The following is a 23854-nucleotide window of genomic DNA, read 5'->3' as shown; positions in this document are numbered from 1 at the left end:
GCTTACACCAGCTTCATCCGATAGAAATGTCAGTGCTTTCATCTCCTGTTGTTGTTGTTGTTGTTGTTGTTGTTGTTGTTGTTGTTTAAACCTCTTGCTCATTGATCTTCTACTTTTTGTTCTCGCTCTTCTTCTTCGTCATTCTTATTTCTTGTTCTTTTTTGTGCGTCATCTTAACCCCTTCTCAGTATATTGCGTTTAGGTCGCGTCGTCGGCTTTCGCGCTCGTCACTTCCAATCTGTCCTCTTCTTCCTCCAAACCCTGTCGTCTGCTTCTATACCTCTCTCGTTTGCTTGTCGTCTGGCACTCGCGCCGTCATTCCTAATTTCGCCGCGTCGTCTGCTATTTCTTCTTCTTCTTCTTCTCCTTCTTCTTCCACCCGGTTCTCGTACTCGATGCCTCCCTATACACACAACGTGTTCATGGACCTCTTTGTTCTTTCGTTCGTTTAGTCGTTTTTGTCATGTGTTCCCATCTCTTTCGTTCCTCCTTGCTGTCGGGTGCCGCTTCGTTTTCTTATATACGACTCATGTTCCCGGCTTGTTCTTGCGTTCTTCTTCATCTCTTCAAAGCCGGCCCGTTGGCGCGATCTCTCGTTTTCTCTCGCGAGATCCCATTACTTCCGATATATATATAGCCGGCAATATTCTCCGGGGCTCCGGTATTATTGTCTCCCGCCTCGCGAGCTCTTTGATTGGCCGCTCGGGACGTTTCTCGCCTTAACCGGTGCCCTGTCGGCTGCTGCTTTTCGCTGTCGTCTGCTTTTGTTGGAGCAGACGATCCTCGCTCGTTTCCGGTTCCCCTCTTTTTGTTCCCCCTTTGCGCCGCTTGGCGTCGCGCAGAATACTATTCTTATAGGTGATGTTGTTTTCGTGTATATAAATTTATCTATTCTAGTCGCCAGATTTGTCGTATTTGCCGCGGGATTTCAGCGTACCGTCGCAAGTAAGCCGTAGCTCGCAGTGTTATTTCCGTATTTCTAATTCTGTTATATCTGAGCATGCGGGCAATAAACGTATACCTGCGTGTAATTGCGTTCACGTCGTAGCTCTTGTCGTTAAAGCTGAGCGGGCATTTTTTTCTTCCTTACTGGGAGATCTCGATCAACAACAATCTGGGCTGTTGACAGGGTCTGGCCGCAGAAAGTTTGCGTTGTTGAAGGCGAAATCCCTATATGCCTCTTCGGCCGAGAGATCCGGCGTGTTCACGAAACGGTGCAGAATTAACACAAACCGAAAAAACTCACAGTGTCCCTTATGCACTACCGCCGCCTGCACTCTAACACAACGGTTTTGCACGCCTTTTGGTGACGTTCTGTCTCACAACAATAATTGCCACAATATATCTCCTGCCTCTCCTCCCTTTAAAGGGACACTAAAGGCAAATATTAAGTCGACGTTGATTGTTGAAATAGCGGTCCAGAAACCTCGTGATGCTACTTTTATGATAAGGAAGTGCTTATTTCGAAATAAAATCACGTTTTAGTGGTCCGCATCGCGTTAGCGCACTTCAAATCACCCGCCTGAAATCGGACGTTCATACGCCTTTACTGCGCGGCCGCCGATACTAGTAGCAGCAGAGCGAAAGTAGCGGGACCCACAGCAGCAACAACGGCCATCGAAACCATCGAAGCTTGCTGCAATCGCCGCAATGGATGTGGGCGGAGAGCTTGACAACGAGACATTGCCTAGCGACTTGAGCCCCGATGAACGCGGTATGCTGCTGAGAGCTCGTAGTGCAGGCGTCGTTGCATGCGGCATTTTGTCGAACTTTCTGTCAGAGCGACTTTCACGAGCGCGCAAAACATACGCGGTAGTACGCGATGCCGAAACTACCACTGAGACGCGACCGCGTGAAAACGGAACCTTTGAACCACGCGCGCCGTTCCCCATGGCAACGCCACAGAGGTTCTTTTTTCCATGAATCAAACGGAAACGAACAATTAAGCAGCATTTTATTACGTCTTTTGATGCACGGAAAGGTTCTTTTTTTATTGCTGCTAGTTTGATTACTAGTGATTTATTGTAGGCAGGCTCTCATACGTCATCGGGATCACTTCGAAAATGCCCCACTCGTGGCGCTCATCATGTAATACATTTAGCCTAATTTCTCGCTAAGTAGGGCACTGCTGTCGATAATATTGCCGTTTTAGAAGTTGTCATACATTGAGCTTTCACTCTGACATAAATTGTTATTTGCCTTTAGTGTCCCTTTAACGCCGCCTTCACGGGTGCGTTGCGCTGGGTGTGCCTTTTTTTGTGGCGCAGTCATACGGGAAGTTGTTTTTTCACTTTGATTCATTTCACATTCTGTTTTAACTACTACAACGCAGCCAAAAATTACAGATAATGTCCTCTATACCTTCATTGGCTTCATCGTCTGTCGGTTTCATGAGGTTGCGTCTAATAAAAAACAAAACAAAAAAAAAAACGGGCCCTTCATCTCCTACCCTTCTTTCGAGCGCGCTATCTTTGTGACATGTCATTCTTGACAGGAAAATGGCCAGTGCCGAGTTTTCCAGAAATGAAACGTGTAGTTTGGTCACCGTTGCTTTAATTTCCATGTCTAGCTCAACGGCTCTCCTTTCATGTGTATTTCTGTTTCAAGATGAAGACATCTAAATAAAAAAGGCGGCAACAATTCCTAACTTTCAACAATCAGAATATATTACGTCGACATCGACATGCAGGAAACTTCCTCATGCATCAACATTTCGTTCCGTCCACGCAGATGATGCGCAAATAATTATTTTTCTCTCTGTAATTATTCATGCGTACTTCTAACCAGGGTGATCTTGCTATTACAAGTCGTGACGTGCGGGGAGGTTTAACATCAAGTTTAACGTCTTGTCAAAGCACGCAGACGTGGTGCTTTCTTTTAACGCAACGCTCTTTTCTGGTTGTCGAGTTAGGCTTAAGTCGCAGACTCGTTAAAGAAGAGATTGTTTCTCTCACTCTTATACTACTTGGTTGTTTTATCTCTTTGTTTATTTTTTCGCTTGTTCCTTGAGTAGCACTGCGTCGTTTTACGCTTTTCGTTCCTTTCTTTGACACTTCCAACGTATTTCTTTTTTTTTTTTCAAGTGCTCTCCTTTTTTATACTATCAATTTGTGTTTATTTCTTGGAAGACAGGCGGCAGCGCTCCCAGCGAAACACTTTATCATCGCAGACGTGTTTATGCCGAGAGTTTAAAACGACCACTCAAACCTAATTTAAAAGTTTGGGTACTATACAGGGGTGTACTTTCGTATAGTTTTTTTTTTGTGCTTGATTTCTTATTATTTCTATTTTTTTGTTCGCCCGAGCCTTGCAGCATCGATTCGTCTTACACAAACCCCTAGTTAAGTACTTTCGGCTTCTTTGGTTGTTTTTTTTTGTTTTCTACGAAAGTTTTCCTTTCTTAATCAAAATGGAGGAGTTCCCGTTTTATTCGCGGCAATCTTGAAAGCGGAAGAAACTCGCTGTAAGTCTGCATTACCTATGCTTTTCTTTTGTTAGTGCTTTGTTGTTAGGGCTAGCAACGGCTGCAATATTCCGGCGTCTTGTATAAACACGCCGCATAGCGAGCGTGTTTGTTATTTCGGTCGTATTTTCGTTCGTAATAAGGAAAAAAAAAAGCATCAGGTTACATTTTTTTTTCGCGGTATTTGCAAGTAAAAAACGGGACTCTGACACCGACTATAGATCGTGCTCCTTTCAGCGAGCTTTCTACTTCCGAGATAATTTATTTTCATTCTATTTGCTCATCTCGGGTCATCCCTGTAGAATAAAACATTTTTCTTCCCACTCACCTGTCCACTCCTTCATAATATACTACACGTTAGGAGAGCTTTCTAAGTTTTAAGAGAAACGCAGTACGTGGTATGCACAGTGTGCGGGATTCTTTTATTTACAGATTACACGTTGCCCATGGTTACCGGGTGTTTGTATTGTTCCTCTACCGCAGCTCTTTGAATGTGTATTGTGTTGCTTCGGCTGCGTCATACCACGCGGTGCTTCTAGATGTTCGCTGTCTCTGAGCATTATTTTCTTTTTGTTTAAGCGTGGACATTATTTATTCTCAATTTCTGCTGTTTACCGTTAGTTCGATTAATCGAGTTCGCCCGCAATAAATGGCAGGACGGGAATTTAGCATGCTCCGCGGGCACCAATTTTCGGTGATGGAAATATTAACAGATCTGCAATTATTACACCCAGCAAGGGTTCCTGTTCGAAGCGGTGAACAGTTAAAAGAAGTATGGCGTGTGGTCGTCTGTACTAAGTTGCGCATGAGCACTTCTGAAATACTTACTTCCTAAGCGATTTCCTAATCTTAGGCGCACAGTAACAATGACCTGTCCCTCTATGTTTCGAAGCCTTTTCCTTCTGGAATTCCGCCGCTATGTGTCAGTGTAATGCGTGCGATATCCAGCAACAAGCAAGGAAAAACGAAATCGAGCAGGTACGAATGTCGAGCGCTAAAAAGGGCTTCTGACAAAGGCAACGCTAAGTGGCTACAAGCGCTCGCACAGCCGTGATATCCGCATCGCCCGGAATCGGGCATTCCGGATCGCCTCTCCTCACTTATATTTGCTCCCGGATAATGCGTTGCCCATAACGACTGCGTCTCTTTCATCTCCGAACACAAGCACATGCGCACACTGTGTCCGGCATTTCCTTCTTTCATCCTCTTCTTCCGCAGGCACTTTGCTTTTCCCTTCCCTCCTAGATGACCGTTACCCTGCTCAACATATCCCCTACACCGAATAGACCCGCTTGGACGGGTCCCATTGCCGAACAGCCGACTATAGCTCTCATCCGGGCACCCGCACACAACAGAGCATGCAGCGCACGCACAAGTTAGCTATCCTGAAAGGGCCTGACTGTTTCATACACTATAGGCTGATGGCGGCATGGAGTGAACAGACAGACGAATACCGTACCCGTCTGGCGGCATCAGCTGCTAGGCGGCGCTCGCTAACACGATGACCGGTGCCGTTCCCTCCTTGACCCCCTGCAGCACAGCATCTACGCACTCCATCTCATCCTTTTTCTGATAGAGGAATCGTTTGATGTGCCGACTACGATGGCGTACAACACCGTTACCCGTTGTTGTTACCCACGCGGAGGTTCGCGCCTCTCTTCGTTTACAGCCCACTGAACCCCTTCTCGCCTCTTGTCTTTTCCTTTTGTCGTCTACTTCTCAGGCAGCAGTGCAGACGACCATGCAGTCGTTATGGTAGTTGTCGGTCGAGTGCCCCTTTTGCCCGTTTCTGTTCCGACGCCATATCTGGCGTTGACCGTGTGTTACGCTTCCGGCCTAACACTCATCATACCTCTCATGGGCAACAGCATCTCTTACAACAGCATTTTATGTTCGTGATCATGCAATCTTCTTATCTCCATCAGCAAGCCATACGTTTCTCAGCACCAGTTATGAATGAGAGGGCTACGTTAGTAATACTTTTAAGGCGAAAGCCTTTGGTGCCTCATTTAATTAAACTCGAAAAGTGACCGTAGGCGTCGTCGGCGGCTGCGTCAACGCGGCATTTAAAAAAAATATCATCATGTGATGACGTCCCCTATATTACGTCATCATGACTTCATGATGATGACGTCACGTGACCACATGACGTCGTTTAGACATAGGTGGGCCGATCCCGGAAACACTGCAAAACCCCGTGAGGTGCAGAACGCTTGCAATGGTTGCGATCCCGGAGGCAGTGCGAGCTCGCGCGCGGTGCAGAAGGCTTTTTTTTTAGGAGGGAGGGGGTTGAGGAGAGAGAGAGAGAGAGAGAGAGGTAATCAAAACAAGCGGGTAAGAAGAACAAGGAGGTGGTTTTCGCCGTCGAGTCGTCTTAGGCGAATACAAAACGAACCGCGCGGATTTTATTGATAATCTTGCTGCCGTTTGTTACAAGACACGAGCAGTCGACAACACTGCTAACTGCTATCGGAAGTTCAATGCACTAAAATTGCTCATGCAGTAGTCTAGTCACTTTCATTGCGTGTTCTACCCTTTCTCATTCACCCGGTATGGCTAATCCATCAAGGATCTTGCACTGGCAATGCCTAGATTTATTATAGCGCGGATAACCCGACTCTCAGAATGAGTGTCTTTCACCCTCTTTCACTCTCTTGCTTTCGTGACGTCATCGTTGCATCCTCATTATTCCGGAGGATGCTGCTGAGCCTTTCCGTCCCGTTTATTCCCCCCCCCCCCCTATCTTCCTTTCACATCCCCGTCGCTCGCTAACAGACCAACACTAAAGGAGTGGTTTCTGCACTCACGCCTGTTCTCCATACCGTATCTCCCAGGAGAGCGAAGTTTTTCTTATTGTTTATTTTTTGTATTCCCGATTTTCCTGTCCCGTTTCTTCACCTTTCTTCCCTGTCCGCTCCCCAAGCGGCGCCTCTCCGCATTTACTGCAGCCTCCCGTTTCTGTGTCTTTATTTCCTGCCGGTCCCAATTGGCGCCGGCTTCCCGTTTTATCCCTTCTCCCTTCCCTTTCTTCTCTTTCCCGAATCTTTTACGTTCTCCCGTGGCGGCGCCATGATGCGGGCTCCCTTCCTTCCGTTCGTATGCTTTTCCCCAATTTGTACCGGCCTTAACATCAGGCGCCTCTCCCGCCTTTCGTGAACCTCCCAACATCGCATCCGCTCTCCCGATCTCTTCCCCAAGGTCCCTTCGTTTGCGTGTAAGACGAGGGGAAGAAACAAAACTGAGGGAAGACAGGCTTTTTTTTTGCCGCGTACACCTACATACGCCCGACAAGGTGGCTTCACTGCGTTAGCGATTCTTATATACTGCGCTGTGCATCGACCTCCTGGTTCCTGGTACGCGTACTTCGCCTCAGAAACGCCGTGCAGTGCGGCGAAGCCTAGAAAGCGCGTAGGCCGGAGCACAATGTGGGCGGATTTGCGAGGAGTGCCTTAGCGTGAGAAGCGTTGAAATAAGTGACGCAGACAGATAGCGGTGCGCATGCGTTATTTCTTTATATTCCCATAAAAACGGGTAGCCAACAGTTAGGCAACTCTAAACCTTACGTAGGGCGACATTAGCCGCTGCTGGTAATTTGCGGGTACATACGGTAAACGTCACGCCAACACAACTTGATTTTTATTTTTCAACGTTAATGTTCTAGTGTATAGCAATTGATTTTGATTACAGTGTACACGATAGTTTGTGGGTCCCATTTCACGTCAATATGGATGTTTCCTCCAATTTCCGCCCGTAAAGAAATTTGTTTATGCTGACGTGAAAACGGCTTTTGACAACCGCTTTACTTAACGTGACACATTCACGGATAACTTCAGGTGTAATATCATCCATAATATTAAAGAGGCTAACCCTCACCAGAACTCCTTCATTTTTGAGTGCCTGGCTCTGATCGCCGCCCACGTGGCGCCAAAATTCGACGGAGTGCGGATACGTACATGTTTTGACAAGTCACAGTGACGCCCGTTTAGTTTAAGCACATAAGGAGAATGACATTTAGCGGTTACGCAAGCTGCGATAGCACGTTACCACAGGATAACAGTCGAGTACCATTTCTTGCGAATTTGTAGACTTCACGAACAAATTTGAATTTTCCGAAATGCTTGTCATCTGTGCTATAGAATAACGACATCTACGAACTCGATCCCTTTTAAGGAAAGCAAATTGTTGCTCTACATTTTACTATTTCGTTTACTTCCCTGAAGAACTGAAGAACCGATAAGTGTGGATTTTAATAAACTCCTTATTTTTCTAACGCTTCCAGTCGTGTTCGTAAAAACCGTTGCTGAACTGTATTTTCATTCGATTACTTAAGTCGATCCTCAAATGCCTGACATGACGTCATCATCGGTCTTATCACGTAATGTCACGTCGATTATTGTAGCAATAATGCGAGGTAAGGTGATATCGCTTTCTTGTTGTGCGTATCCTTTTCTTGTGCACTTAACGGTAATTGTTTCGGATAGTACAGTTCAGTATGAACCATCCGGCTCTAAAAAAAAAAAAGTACTTCTTGCTCACTAACAAACGCAAAAACAAACAATGCTGATGCGGTTTCTTTCTCTCTTTTTTTCCTTTTTTTTTGATTGAGCTAGCGTGCTTGTGGCACATTGAAGCAGGCCAACATATGTGACGTCATCATGCGTCTACCTTCCGGGCAGTAAAACCGAATCTCACTCGCAAAAAACGGAAAAGCGATACTAGTAAAATTTTCGAGGTGCCCCGGCGCTTATCTTTATCTTTTCTAGGATTTAGACCTGTTAAACGTTCACATTATCGCTGTAAACAGCAGACGTCATTTGACACGAAAGTCAATCACCACAACTTTTTAACAATTATTCGTAGTCATGAAGAGAACATACTTAGAAATAAAACGACAGCAAGCTATTTAAAATGCAAGCCTGCAATTTTAAAACGAAGCCTACAATTGAAGCCTGCCTACCGCATATCAAGAAATTTGCTGAGTGCTTTAGTGTAAAACATACGGCGCTTAAATAAAAGAAATTAAATGTGTCGAAATGATCGCTATCAGGTAATTGATAACGCTTTGTGGGGTTAGCGAGAAAATTACGAACTGCAATGTCTACGTTCTTTATTAACATCAGCCAATCCGCCCCAACAGAAGCTGCAAAGGATGAACGGTATTGGGCAGTGTTCTGCACTGTAGAATACGTGGTCGCACATCTCGTTACCTGATTCGCCGACACCGATCTCCACACCCTCCGGCGCACTGCACGGAATTAGCGAGACTCGAGAGAGAGCGCGTACACCTCCCTTTCCATACACGCGGGCCGGGTAATTCCTTTTGTTGCGCTCTCCGGCGCGCGCACCTCGGTAGTATAGCAGTATATGTGTGGTAGTAGTAAGTAGTAGTAGCATCAGCAGCAGCAGCAGCAGCAGCTCGTGCTTCCTTACTTCCGATCCCGGGCACCACTTCCTCCTTCCTTCCGCGCTATACTACAACACACTTGGCCGACCCGGGAGCACTTAAGTGCCGCGGTACCAGAAAAGAAGGCTTCCCTGCAGCAGCAGTGGCAGCCTCTTCCGTTAAGCATAGCGGGAAACGCACGCACACACACACAACCCTGGCGTCCTTTCATCTCACGTACGATGGAGCCGGTAACTCCGGTGGCGCAGCTTCTCTCAGTCTTACACTCGTGTTTGTTCGTTCGACGTTTTTTTTTTTCTTTTTCTCAACGTCGCTGGCGTGCGTTGTACGCAAAGTTTTCTCCTCAGCGTCCTTCCGGCGGCCGCAATTCGTGATGTACCCGTTTTTGGTTCTTTTGTTTATGTTTCCTGTGCCTTTTTTTATGTATATTTTACTTCGCGGAGAGCACTCCTTCTTCGGTGGCGTCCTCTCAAGTGAGAGTTCCTGTCGCTCTCGCTCAGCCCTTCGTTATGTTTTGAGGAAGAAAAAAAAAAGGAAAACAAAAAGGAAGAAGATGAAAATGCGGGAGTGAAAGGGGATACTGCATTTTTCAGCGAGGAGTTCCGGCAGTTACTACCCCTCTCCCCCACACTTCCTTCTATCTCTCCCATATCCACCTCCACTGGGTACACTCAAAAGCGTACAGCCTGAGGTCGCGCTAGGGAGCCTTATTTGTCCTACATGTACACTTCGTTAAAGAAAAGAAAGCCGCACACGTTTTTCATCGAGCCTGTCTTTCTTCTTTTTTTTCCTACTTTTTTTGGGAGCAACAGAATTTCCATTGTAGTGCGTGTCACGTTTCATGGTGTGCACTGTCGTAGCCATCTTGCGTGTTACGCTTATTAGCATACAGCTGTTATCCTCCTGCTGGTACTGCGCGTGAGCAGACTGTAACCGGTAACCACTAAGATTACCGGATGGCTCCAGTCGTTACCGTGGTTAGAGCGAGACTTGATAACGTAGCTGCGTAACAACGCGACAGTGCGCTTGCTTCAAGCTCTGGTGGGTAATTCGTCCGCCTTGGGGGAGTCTGCTTACGCCTGAACAGGTCGGGCTCACGCGACTGTGACAGAAACGTCACTATGACGTCATCTCCTTTTGCTTGCGCATGACAACGATTCGAAGTATGCTCACTCGGACAGCTTGACGTTCCGTATCTATTTACTTTTATCACTGGCACCAGCGATTAATTACACTCTTTCTTCTCTTCCAAGCATTTCCGGTCGAACACTTACTTCCGGTTTTCCCAATGTTCAGAAAAAGTGTTGCAAAAGGCAAAATTGCTACGAAATCGATTGTTCTGGTCCAAATTACGAGTTAGATACGTACGATAACAGGGCGCAAGTTTTCTTAAAGGGACACTAAAGAGAAACAATGAACAGGTTTAGATTGATAAATTGTACTCTAAGAACTCTAATGCTCTCAATTTCACCATCATAGGTTTACTAATAGAGGAGAAAATCGAGTTCAAAGTCTCATTTTTAAATTTCGCGCCGGAACCTCCGTGCGTGATATCACGGATTTCAAAGTGTATTTACCGTATTTTGACGCCATTGGCTAAACTGAACTTCCTCAACCTTGGTATGTTATGTCTATGGCCCCCTCAGGGGACAATGTACTTCATTTTTACCGATTAGGAACTGCGTAGGCACTAGTAGGCACCGTCAAAACATGTAACGTCACGGCGAATGGTGCGGAAACTTCTAGGTGGCGTCGCCACCCACGCTTTCTTTTTGCGCGTTTTCTCGCTTACTAAGCGTCTTCTCTCAGCAAGCGTGGTGTTTTTGGTATCGCGAAAGAGTACTTTACTAATACGAGAAAAATCGTTTTGCTCTTTAGTGTCCCTTTAAGATAAGGGCCAATTAACTGTCAGGATAATTAGGGAGCGTTTAATTTATGGTTTCGTTTAAAGAGCAGGCGGTTTTCTTGTGAACAGCTGGGACCACTGCGGCACCTGGCGGAGCAGATCTCAACCACGCCCTTCTTTCCACGTGGCCTCTGGGATCGGCTTCGGCAGTGCGACGACACACAAAGTTAACCCGAGGAATACACCAGAGAACACGAACGCCGAGGTGCTAGTGCCGCTACCAGGCAGCTAATTCGAAAACTACGGTCGCCTGCAATTCTAACAGCGGTGCTGTTTAAAAGCTCGGCGAAGCCCCGATTGGCCCTCGCGAAAAGTATCGTCATCATGCTGGCGCGCGCTGTTTTCGTCTTCTTGTGCTTCGCTCCCCGAACACGTGCGCTGATTTGTCCGGGGGGGGGGGGGGGTCATAACTCTGATGGGCGAGAGAACGTGTACAGGGAGAGAGGAAGAGGTAGAGATACACAGAGAGAAGGAAGGGAAGAAAGAGAAAAAATGGAAAGAGAAAGAATAGACAGAGAGAGAAAATGAGAAAGAGACACGCAGAAAAAAAAAAAAAGATCGAGACAGAAATAGAAAGAAGTAGGGAGAGAGAGAGAGAGAGAGAGAGAGAGAGAGAGAGAGAGAGGAACCGAGGATTAGAGAGAGAGAAAAAAATGAAAAAAACCTAGAAAGAGAGTGAAAGAAAGAAATATAAAGAAACAAAGAAGAAAAGGAGAATACAATAGATAGAAAGAGAAAGAAAGAGACAAATGAAGAGAACGTCGCCCGGATCCGCTGTTCCACCTCTGCGCCACTAGGGCAAGCTGCGTAAATATTTATTATGATTGTTTGTTTATTTATTTATTTTATTATTTATTTTACCATCAGGGCCAATCGGCATTACAGGACGCCGTGGGTTGTTGCACAAAAATAATCGAACAAAAAGCAGTGAGTAGAGTTCATTCATACAAATGTTGCTCGTAATTATACAATTTTAGCTAGTACGTCACAAAACGTAATAACACAGCTATTTAAAGTGGTTTATTTAGCCCTATATGTCTTTGTTTTGTCGGCGTCAACTATAGTGAAAGTAGTATTTTTAATTGTATTATATTACTGTACGCGGAATTACCGATTCGTTACGACTTTTCACGCAGCGCCGAGTCTGTGGTTCTCACAAATGCTTTTGTCTTCATCCTGGTATAGTGAGAGTCCATTTTTTAAAATTTCGGCGTACATTTAGGTTGTTGTCGTACAAATTGTTTAATTACGCACTATTTCTTCTGTTTCTTACGATTAATATTTCATACGGTTCCTCTCCCGCGACTACTGAACTTTTATTGTTTTTATGAGGATTATATATTTTAACGAATCCTTATAAGAATCCTTTAACGAATCCTTAAGTTTGGATTTTATCTTCGCTTAACGGCAGGGCTCATAGATATAAACGTAGTGCACCTTCGGATCCAATAGGGACTGTGAGAGCGGCTCGCGGTTCAATTAAGTTATCAATAAGCGTCGCTGCGCCAGCAGAGAAGTGCTAGCTGCAGGGGGTGCTGACGGCCAACGGCGTATGCAAATGAGCAAGGCGGCGCTACGTGCTTGATGACTACTACACAAAAAAAGGGCAGTGACAAACATTTTAAGGGATATAAAGTACCCGTAAACTATGCGCCCAAAACTTAAAAACGGAACGAAGCTGGATAAAAGGAAAAGTGAAGTGCTGTAATAAGCTGTCACGGTTGGATTATGCGAAAAGGCGGTGCCTTCTGAGTGCGAGAAGTCGAATTTATAACTGAAAATTTGATTTATCGCTTTAATGTCTCTAAAGGCGGGATTTTCTTTCTTTTTTTCGCGTGACGACGCTTATTTCTTTTTTTCTTTGTACGAATTTCGTATGAAGAATTGCCGAAGCATAATTTCGGACCTTCGCAACCAACTGTTTAATATATCAGGAGAGTAAGCGAAAATGTAAACAAAAGAAGAAAAAACTGCCACAGTAGAAGTACGCATTAGCATCATTACAGTTGCGCTGTTTCCTGCGGTGCGGATAAGACTGATGTATGGTGGTCCTGACCAAAAGAAGAAAATTTGTAATGCGTTTTTTTTTTTAAGTGAGAGTTTAGTTCCGCGAGTCTTTTCCGCTTCCGTGCTCTCTGTGACGATATTAAGTTTTCGGTCACTCGATGTTTTGGTTCCACGAAGCCAGAGTTGGAGTATTAGAACGACAGCGTGGGCAACAGATTAGGCTTAGATATGCGGGCGTAAACGTTGTGCAGCTGGAAATTCTTAATGCAGTAGTAAGCTTCCCGCAACACCTTTTTCTGTTACACGTGGGAACACACTTGTTGTTGAAAAATAAATCAATGAGACGATTAAAATACCTATATAACGCATAAAATGCATTGGCTCCCGCAAACACACGCAAGACCAAAATCAATAATATTCAGGGAAAACGAGCAACTCTTCATAATTTTGTTCGGTATTGTTTGATGAGATGTTAGTACTAATAAGGAAACTTATTCGCTACACTGAGATGCGCTTCAAGGCCACTCACATGCGGTTGTCCAAAGTAACAATCAATAATTGTTCATAGCCAATAGCGCCGCGCAGCGGCTTCGCTTGCTGCTCATATGAGAATTAATCAAGGGCTACAGGGTCACGTGGTTCAAGGTCATGTGGGCCATGTCACGTCCCGCAATCTCACTCACTCACTCACTCACTCACTCACTCACTCACTCACTCACTCACTCACTCACTCACCACTCACCCACTCACCCACTCACTCACTCACTCACTCACTCACTCACTCACTCACTCACTCACTCACTCACTCACTCACTCACTCACTCACTCACTCACTCACTCACTCACTCACTCACTCACTCATTGAAACTACTGGTAAACTATACCGAATTACCGTTAGATAATGTTGGATATTGAATGGCTGGAGACAAGCGATTAGGGATAAGTAGCTGTCGAGTTAAGAACTTCACATTGCACTATTGCCAATAACAATTTCGTAACGGAGTTGCGGTTATCTCTTTCATTTTGTTGTAATTCCTTTTTTTTTTGCAATTAAATTTCTTCATAACTGGTCTTCCGTCAGAGTCACTCCGATGAAGCCCCCCCCCCCCTTCTCTCTCTCTCTCTCTCTGTATATATATATATATATATATATATATATATATATATATATATATATATATCAGGGGTGTGCGAATATCAAATTTTTTCGAATACGAATCGAATACGAATATCCACCTTCGAATATCGAATCGAATATCGAATATTAAAGGAAAAATGCCTCCACAGTAACAATATTTTATTGAACATGTAGCTATTTGAAAAAAAAAAAAAACATTAACAGCCTGACTGGCAACACAACATACACTGCTATCAATTCAATTCAATTCTTTATTCACCATTAGTACAGAAGGAGGTCCCGGAGTTACAAAACTGTCAGGGGGACCTCCTATTAGTCATTTGTCAGTATCAGTAAATTGCATGATGGCAGAAAGCAGTTAAAGAAAAAAAAAGATGCGAGATAATAATAAGCAGGGCATATAGCAAAAAAGAAAATGGAAAGAACCAACAAAAGTTAATTCTGTACAAGAAACGTAATTCACGAAAAAATAGTACAGAACTAAATATAGACGATAAAAATTGCAATCAACGTAACTTATATAAACATAACGTATTGTCAAAGAACACGGTGTACAGGTCATATATAAATAATAAAACATCCGGACAACTAATTTTAGCGAAATCTTAAATTTCTAGAAACAACAATCCAAAAATTGGAGAAAAATAGTTCAACACAATTTTATGATACATATTATGAATGAAGCGCTTTACGCATATAGTCATAATGAATCGATAGCGAGCAATGTTGTTAGTAGGTGTGACTTCATTTGTTTTTTGAATAATATTGTTGTGCGGCATGCTTTATTATCTAGTGGCAAAATATTCCAGTATTGAATGGCAGTGAAAAGAGCTGTGAATTTCCCATAATTTGTGTTTATTCGGGGAAGTAAAATGTTGCTGTTAGATGAAAATCTAGTGTTATTACTATTAGTTAGAGCGGATGCTTGAAATGTATCGATAGCGATTTATATATATATATATATATATATATATATATCTCCAGAACACAATGTCCAGGCTAGCACAATGCACATCACAACACATATCACGGCATAATGAGTGTAATGACTACATGTTATCATGAAGAAATATGAGTTGCTCCACATGATCAGGCAGCAGGCGCCCCCTTGTTACAGAGACACCTCCCCCCCCTGCCACTGAAAAGGCACGCTCGCTTGGAACAGAAGTGGCTGGTATAGGGAGTTACATGGGGCAAAGCTTTGCCAGACTGGGGTATGTGAAGGTGCCTACAGTCCGCCACCAGTCCCGTGGGTCACTGTCTTTCTTCAGAAGTGGTCCCGCATAGTGAACGAGTGGTAGTGCGGCACGTTACGGCCGCATAATATTGAAAATTCACGGTTACATGATCGCCAACAGCGCTGCACGTCAGAGATGCACCAGCAGTAAATCGTACGTATTGGGGCGCTCGTCGCAGGCAGATATTGTGCCTCCGTGCACTTACGATGTTTATCGCTCCTCTCGGCAACGTCTTTAGCGATACGAACGCAGCAGAAATGTGGAGGACGAATTATTTTATGCATGATAATCGAATCGCATATTCTAATTTATCGAATATTTGAAGTTATCGAATATTCGAACCTTTTCGAATACACGATTTTCGAATCGAATACGAATATTCGAAACTTTCGAATATTCGCACACCCCTAATATATATATATATATATATATATATATATATATATATATATATATATTATATATATATATATATATATATATATATATAGAGAGAGAGAGAGAGAGAGAGAGAGAGAGAGAGAATATTAGTCGCCCGTCATTTGTATACGCTGATGATGCAAAGAAGGAATTAGCTGCCAAAAGCACAATGAAAAGCACAGGCATAGAAATTAATTCTATACACATATTCAATCTAGGAGGAGATAAAAGAAAAAAAAGTTCGAGAGCCCGTTGCTGAAAGAACTACATCAAAGCACGAGCATTATGATGAAACACGTCCGCAGAAGAGCTGCGTACTCCCAATGCATCGCCTTCACGTCGATCGTGCACCATCTAATTTCGACGATGGCGCGATACGTGCGTTAGCTAGAAGCATATGACGTACTGTATTTTCTGTTCTTATTGCTATTGCTTTATTTTATTTAACATCCACATTCCAGAACTCCTTTTCCTTCTCTGCGTCACGCCGTGACAGGCGCCCGACGCTTATTTTACCGGCGTTCCTATCTTCCCGTCTTGTTTTTCCGAATTGCGTTTTACCTTTTTTCTTACACCTGACGTTAGATGCTAAAGAGAAAAAATGGCAATTTCGTCGATGCAGCATGTTCGGCCCGATATCTCGCCTTTTTTTTTTTCTTTTTTAACTGTCAGTCGTTTTCCGTACAACTTCTCGTCTCGTCGGCATGTGTTCGGAACTGGTCGCGACACCGATGTTTGACGTGCTCGTTCGTGGGGGCGATATGCAAATATCGCCGGTGTAAGTCAAGCCGGTTGCCGGAGCGAAAGCGAGCCTTGAGCGCGGTGTATTCCTCGGTACCGTGTTTACTCGCGTGTAACTCAAGTGATCGAAAAGGAATGGTATACCTTGCCTATTTTCGTCGTAATAAGATGAGATTTAGTTTAAAGTTATGTCGGACTATTTACGTTAGCGGCGTGTTCATCTGGTCTGGTTGGTACATCCTGTCGAAACAGCGGTACTTCGAAAACAGTGAACACAGGACGAAGAAAAGAACCACTTCGTCCTCTGGTACTTTGCTCCTTCTCTTCGAAAATTCTATTTTTTGACACGATTTAGGTTTTGACGGTCGTTCCACATTAGAAATTTTAACACTCTTACGGTGTTTAAAAGGTGTTTTAATTGTCTTACGGGTAACATTTTGAGGTTTAAAAGCTCAAATAGTATGTAGGTATGAATGCATTTTTTCATCTCTGAAGGCTTATCATTTCAAGGGAAATTAATTATGTCTGCCGACGGGCTACTGAAACTACGATAAATATGTTTTCGTATTTTTCGCTGCGATATTATTGCATCGTTAATTTCTCTGCACACCAAGTGATCAGAATCTCTGCAGAGGTTTTAACGGCGATTTTTTTCATTCGCGCATGTAGTTGAGCTTGCTGTTGAGCGTAATAAAACTTTACTGTTTTTAACTGACGGTGTAAATTACTTTAGGTGTAGTGGTGGATGTGCTGTCTTGTTTTTTTTTTAAACCTTGATATGTTTATGGTCGTGTAACGGGCGTTGCTTCTTTTGCGGATGTGTTTTTAGTCTAATATATATCAACTCAGGATACGTTTTTCGGAGGCGCCGCCATCTAGGATTTTGACCAGCTTAGATGCGAGAAAACGTGTCAATGCTTGCTTTCATTTTTTTTTTACTTTTCGTGAAATGAAGTTAACGTGTGTACTTTGTACGTATGAACAATTTATATTTGTGAATGTTCATGTTGTGTAAATATTGACATCGTATGACTGAGATTAGGCGTGTGAACGTACATTGATGTGTCTTTTTTTTTTTATTGACATGATGTAAGGAGATGTTGGCGCACAAATAAGGCGCCGGCTACTCCTTAGCTCTTGGAGTACATAGGCTCCATAAACATAAAGTACATAGAGTTCATAAACATAAAGTACATAGAGTCCAAATTTCTAATCACAGTTAACCCGCAGTACATACAATATACAACTTAGCGTAACAGTCACGACAACATTAACATAACAGTCAAAACAACATATTCAACAATCACATATATGTGTACACACGGTGATGTTAAAAAAAAAAGAACCGCAACTGTTACATACCATAACCAAGAGAAAAATATTTTGTACTGTTTTATAATTATTGAACCTTCGCGATGAAAGCAATCATGCAAGACAAGAGGAGTAGACGGGGTCACACTAAAGCACCGACCTCTCCGCCTTAAACTGTTCTCTCTAAAAGAAAGAGAAGGTATCGACTTAACTTGAAGTAAGTACGGTACTCTCAGTTTCAACAAACAACCCCAAAAAAGTAACACACAACGTTCACCGGCGCAACCTGTCTGGAACGGGGTCTCGCCTTTTCCAGCCTTTTTTTTCTTTTTTTTTTCCGGAGACCCCTAGCCCTGTTCTCTCAGCCGAAAGGGGGGGGGGGGGAAAGTTCGCAGTGCTGCGCGACGCTCTGATCAATGCTTGTTCGAGGGGCGATATGCAAAGCCGCCAATATTTCAAGCGTGTTTCGTATAAAGAGGGAAAGAGGGAAAAGAAGCTTTTCGCGGGGCATGCCGACATTCTGTATTACTGTATTTGATACGAAAGAAGTAAAAAAAAAGGAGAAGCGTCGTGTTGTACGAGAAGTCAGATTAACGGGTGACTTATGCACGCCAAGTTTCATGCCTGTACACCTGTCCAAAGTATTCTTTTTTTTTTAATGGTTGCACAACTCCGTTTGACGTATTCATAAAGAAAAAACACGGAGTAATTGTGAAGGCAAAGAGAGAAAGCTAGAAATGGAAAATAAACAAACGCACGTATGTAGGATATGCCTCTAGCTTTGATAAACATATACGTCCATGTTTGTTGTTTATTTAAATGCATTGTTTTTCTCGCAGGAGTCCCGACACTTCAACCGGCGGCGAAACTACAAAGCCCACAAAGAAGGCCAGTCACGGTAAGATTGCGTGCAACTGTTTCTATCGCAGGAATAATAATAATAATAATAATAATAATAATAATAATAATAATAATAATAATAATAATAATAATAATAATAATAATAACGGGACTTTGACATGTCAAAACCACGATAGCATTATAAAGCACGCCGAAAGGAGATGTTCCGGAAATTTCTACCGTCTGGTGTCCTTCAACGTGCGCTGACATTGCACAGGACACGGGCCTCCGTCGAAACGCGACCGCCGCGGCCGGGATCGAATCTGCGACTTTCGGGTGAGCAGCCGAGCATCGGAAGCACTGTACTATCACGGCTGACAGGGTTACTATTGCGGGATTTATTTCAAGGGGCCACGAGTCCCCATGACAAGGTCGTTCTACTCATCCGGCTTTATCGTAGTAACTGCATTACCGTGAGTGAGTTTTACAGTACTCTACTTATATTTATAAGTTCGTGACGCAAATTAATGAGTAAGGGAAGAGTAGCCGGGGCCATGTATAGGCACCAACCTCTCCTTAAACACATTTAATAATAATAAAAAAAAAGAAAAACTGCTGCCGAACTCATATCGTCTGCGGACCAGTGGACTGACACCATGAGCGAGCATTCGACTTTGGCGTAGAGCAACGCCTCTTATCTACGACTGGAATACAACCCCCACCATCGCTTGAGAAAAGCGAGCCTTTATTAACAGCGGGGCTAATTAAGCTCAGAGTAAGGCTGGTGTCGTACAAACAGAAAACTCGGCGGATATGCGCCACAGAGAGCGGGTGTATGCCAAGCAGCTCCTAGCGTAACATACCCATGCATAGTATAGTACTGCAAGGAAGTGGGAAAGGGAAGAGGCTAAAGCGTGGAATAGTTATGTGCAGTATAGCATAACACGGGGTGGAAAAGAGAAGTGAGGGTTGGGAGGAGGGAGAGCAATATAGAAAAAGATAAAGAAACAAGGATTAAGGTGTAGAAAAGATAAAGAAAGAACTCAATCTACTTTCGCCAAGTAGTGTCGCTTGCTTGCCAGCTCAGCTGTTTACCTAGCTTTCACAGGCGTGTAACTGGCCTTAATGTCTTAAATATAAACGTCGCGACCCTATCGTTTACAGTGGTATTTGCTTTGAAACGGAGTGCTGCTTGTATGCCGACATGTGCTTACATCACATCAACAATGAGAAACTGCGAGGTTGAATCCAATGCACCTCGATTCTTCCCTCTTCCGCTACCAGGTGGAGCCGTCGCGACGCGTCTTCACGTGCGGCGTCCTCTGGTGAACATGACCAAGGACTCCGGCGACAGCGTGCGGCTCAAGTGCGAGGTGGCCGGGGGCCGTCCCGGGGCCCGGGTCGTGTTCCGCTGGTACAAGAACGACGCGCCCGTGGAGGAGGAACGGAACCGGCTCGAGATACGACAGTACCCCGTGGCGCCGTCGTCGTCTGCCCCGGGCCAGGCCGCTTCCTCCTCTTCCGCCGACGGCGCCACTTCCGGCGGAAGTGGGACGGGTTCCGGTCAGCAGCAGCAGCAGGGCGCCACCGCCAACGTGCCGGCCTACGGTTCTCGGCTGAGGATCGTGAGCGCCGACGTGCACGACACGGGCTACTACCGCTGCGAGGCCAAGAGCGGCACCGAGGTGGTCGAGACCACGGGCATCCTCCGGGTGTCAGCGGGTGAGCCACATTGAAAAGCATTACGACACTCTTTAAGATTTTTAAAGTCTGGAAGATCCTACGCACTGCGGGAATATGTGTTGTGAGAGAGTTATAGTTTGCCTGCAAACTTATTTGCGTCAGCGTTATACTGTATACCATAGTCGTAAACGTAAGAGGTTGGATAGGCGGCGCCATCTGGCGGGCCCGAGATAAACCGGGCAAGCACAGAATCGTTACTGCAGAAACCTGGTGCATTTTTTTTTCTGTGATCATGTAAATTTACGGCGGTGCCCTAATACCGGATGAGTTGTCTTCATAAACTTTGTTCCCCTCAAGGACACTGAGCGAAAACAAACGAACGCGTCTATAATTGTGGTGGTTGTACGAAGCATCACGAGATCATACCATCGTTCGGTAACCCGGTATTCCGTAAACCTTTTTCCGTATCCCGGAATACTGGACGGGGTAAAAAAACCTCTATACAAAACAGTCAGCAAGGAGCTAGCTTATGGTTTGACTTCTGAGTCTGAGTCTTTATTTCAGACATGCATACAAAAAAATATATATATACATGGCTGAGGAGGAGGGAAAAAAAGCCGCACAGTCGCGGCTTGACATTGCTCCCTTCCCCCCGTATACATCGGCACTGCGGTATGCACGAAACAGAAATAGCACAGGATAACATTGTAGCATAACAAACAAGAACTCCAAAGCAGAAAAAAAGAACACGGTGCACAATAAAATGGGTGACACTACAAACACATTATATCTCCAGATATATTCAAATAAAGTTGCGTACACAAAATATAATTAAGGTGCACACATTAAAAATCAAAAATCACAAATCATCATCAAAAATGTACACATTAACGAAATAAGTTTCGAAGAGAGTTAAAGGAAAGTTCGCGTATCGAGGTGTGAGTAAAGCCAAACTTGTTAAGCAAGGAAGGTAATGTATAGCTTAGGGTTTGAAAGCCGTAATTAGTACGTGGGTGAGGCACAGACCAGTACTCGTGGTGTCTTGTAAGGTAGCAAAGAATGTTGGTGTGGAGGTTAGCGACTTCACATAAGAACAATATGCCGCGTTCAATCTGTGATTTGTAGAGCTGTAAAAGACGATGATGGTACATGTTGGTAAAGTGCATGATATGGTAGGTGGTAAACAGTGGTTCAGAGTGCGTTCTGTAAGGCACGCCAGCAATCGCTCTAAGCGCATTTTTCTGCATAGAGACTAGTTTACTAATATTTGTTTTTGTTGAACTTCCCCATACCAATACGCAATATTTTAACTGTGATTCAAACAGGGCGTGGTACAACGTAAGCTTTGCCTTTTCTGGCAATAGATGCTGGAATTTTCTCAAAACGCCAACTACACGTGCAAGCTTACTTTGAAGATGTTCTATGTGACTATCCCAGAGCATGAATTCATTAAAGTAGACTCCAAGCGTTCTAACTGTGTCAGTAATTTCTATGGCATTTCCTCCTAAGGTAAGTGTGGCTCTGACAGAAATAACTTGATTTTTTGCTCTGAAAAATGTTGCTTTAGTTTTATTGGAATTAATAAGAAGGGAATTTTTAAGAGACCAAGTATGTAACTTATTTAGGACGATATTGGCCCGATTGACTAAATCATCTGCATTTGAACCCGATAAGAATAAGCTCGTGTCATCTGCGTATATAATATATTGAACACTAGTGTCTATTTCTATCAAATCATTAATATAAATAATGAACAGCAAAGGACCAAGCAGGCTACCCTGAGGAACACCATGTTCTACTTTATTACAGGACGAGTCGTGGTTGTCGATAGCCACATACTGAGTACGATTACGCAAATAACTCGATATTAAATCCAAAGAAATACCTCTGACACCATAAGCTGGAAGTTTTAAAAGAAGGGTTTTATGATTAATTCTATCGAACGCTTTTGAAAAATCTATAAATATTCCTAAAGTCAATAGTTTCATTTCTATATTATGAAGAATAAGTTCTTTTTGTGTGAGCAACGCAACTTCCGTAGATGATCTTTCCCTGAAACCAAACTGTGTATTGGTTATCAGCCCGTATTTTTCGAAAAATTTTGAAATACGCACATAAATAACTCGCTCTAATCCCTTGGAAAAAATTGGTAGAATGGATATGGGCCTATAATTACCGAGGGTTTCTTTAGCACCTCCCTTATGGAGAATAATCACTTTCGCCTTTTTCATTTCTGATGGAAATATACCAGTGCTGAGGGACAAGTTATAAATATGAGTTAGGAAGGGGCAAATGACATCAAGTACATGTAGCACGGGTCTCATTGTCAGACCAAAAGCATCCGCGCATTTACTGATTTTCATACGTCTGAAAGCGGCTAATACTTCATCGCTATCACACTCGATAAGTGCCATGGTGTCCTGTGCTCGGTTTCTCACGTAATCGAGAGTGCTAGGGTCATGCTCACTTTGAACAAGGGATGCAAAGTAGTCATTGAACTTGTCACTTAAATCTTTCCCAACATAGTTGATACCATCAATTGTAAGAGAAGCAGGTGAGCACGTTCGTTCAGATTTTAGCAACATGTTTAATCTATTCCAGAGAACCTTTTGATCACTAATGCCTGAAAATAAGCGAATGTGATACTCTTTTTTAGATTTTCTTATTGTGCCATTCAAATTATTGCGAAATTTTTTAAAAGCTACGAGATCGGGGTGTTCGCGACTCTGTAAAAACTTCTGATATAAGTTGTTTTTCTTGGAAATCATTTTAAGGATGCGAGACGTCATCCAAGGCTTACGGGCCTTCTTCGGTTTTTTCGCAACCCTGTATGGGAATGCCTTGCTGTAAAACATTGTGAAGTGTTTTAAAAAAAAAGTTAAATGCCTCGTCTGCAGTCGTGTGTCTGTACAGTGGCGTCCAATCAAAATTTAATATCATGCAACGAAATTCTTCTAATGAGCTGGCGTTAATATTTTGTGTCCGAAATAATGGGTCGTGAGTAATTTTGTTAGAAACCAATGAGACGTTGCTCAACAGAAATACGGGGAGGTGATCACTCAATGCTCTGTTAATAACCCCTGCAGAAACACATTCAGTAGATTCATTAGTGATTATCAAGTCAAGTGCAGTTGCAGACGACGAGGTAACACGGGTTGGTACAGTGATAACATTTCGGAGAAGATAAGACTCAATCAGAAGCAACAACTGTGTGCGTCCTGGAGAATTCTCAAGAATATTAATATTCAGATCACCACCAAGGAAAATAGTATATTGGCACTGACACGCAAATTCAAAAACACTTTCAATGTAAGCAAAGAAATCTTCAATGCGACCACACGGGGGGCGATAGACAACAACGAAAAGTAGTTTTCCAGAAAGCACAGATAGAACTTCATAATCAGGTGTAACAGCGCATAAATGTTCAATCCTATCCGAGTACATGTGCTTTAGCAACAGCAAACATGTACCTCCACCACGTTTACCAACGCGATGCAAATAAAAAGAATCATAGTTTTCAAGAGCGAAAGAGTCATTCTCTAACATCCAAGTTTCGGTCAACATTATTGCATTAAATTTGAAACTGAATTCGCAAAGAAACATTTCTAAAAGATCTTCTTTACCACGGATCGATTGAATGTTAATGTGCAGCACTGATAATGTAGATTTAGTAACAAGTTTTCCAATGTTATTAGGGGAAACA

General features: G+C 43.5%; 1 protein-coding gene across 1 annotated transcript in view; it reads left to right on the top strand.

Moving 5' to 3' along the window:
* LOC119405286 (tyrosine-protein kinase transmembrane receptor Ror) overlaps positions 1 to 23854 on the top strand; it is a 107389-nt gene that overhangs the window by 5700 nt on the left and 77835 nt on the right. Inside the window, exons 2-3 of the mRNA XM_037672105.2 lie at positions 18468 to 18526; positions 19753 to 20190. Coding sequence (XP_037528033.1) covers positions 19800 to 20190 — 391 coding nt within the window. The 5' untranslated portion in view covers positions 18468 to 18526; positions 19753 to 19799. The remainder of the gene's footprint in view (positions 1 to 18467; positions 18527 to 19752; positions 20191 to 23854) is intronic.

The sequence above is a fragment of the Rhipicephalus sanguineus genome, chromosome 9, assembly GCF_013339695.2.
Source record: "Rhipicephalus sanguineus isolate Rsan-2018 chromosome 9, BIME_Rsan_1.4, whole genome shotgun sequence".
NCBI lineage: Eukaryota > Metazoa > Arthropoda > Arachnida > Ixodida > Ixodidae > Rhipicephalus > Rhipicephalus sanguineus.
The sequence above is the reverse complement of the archived record's forward strand: the minus strand, read 5'-3'. Positions and strand labels throughout refer to the sequence as shown.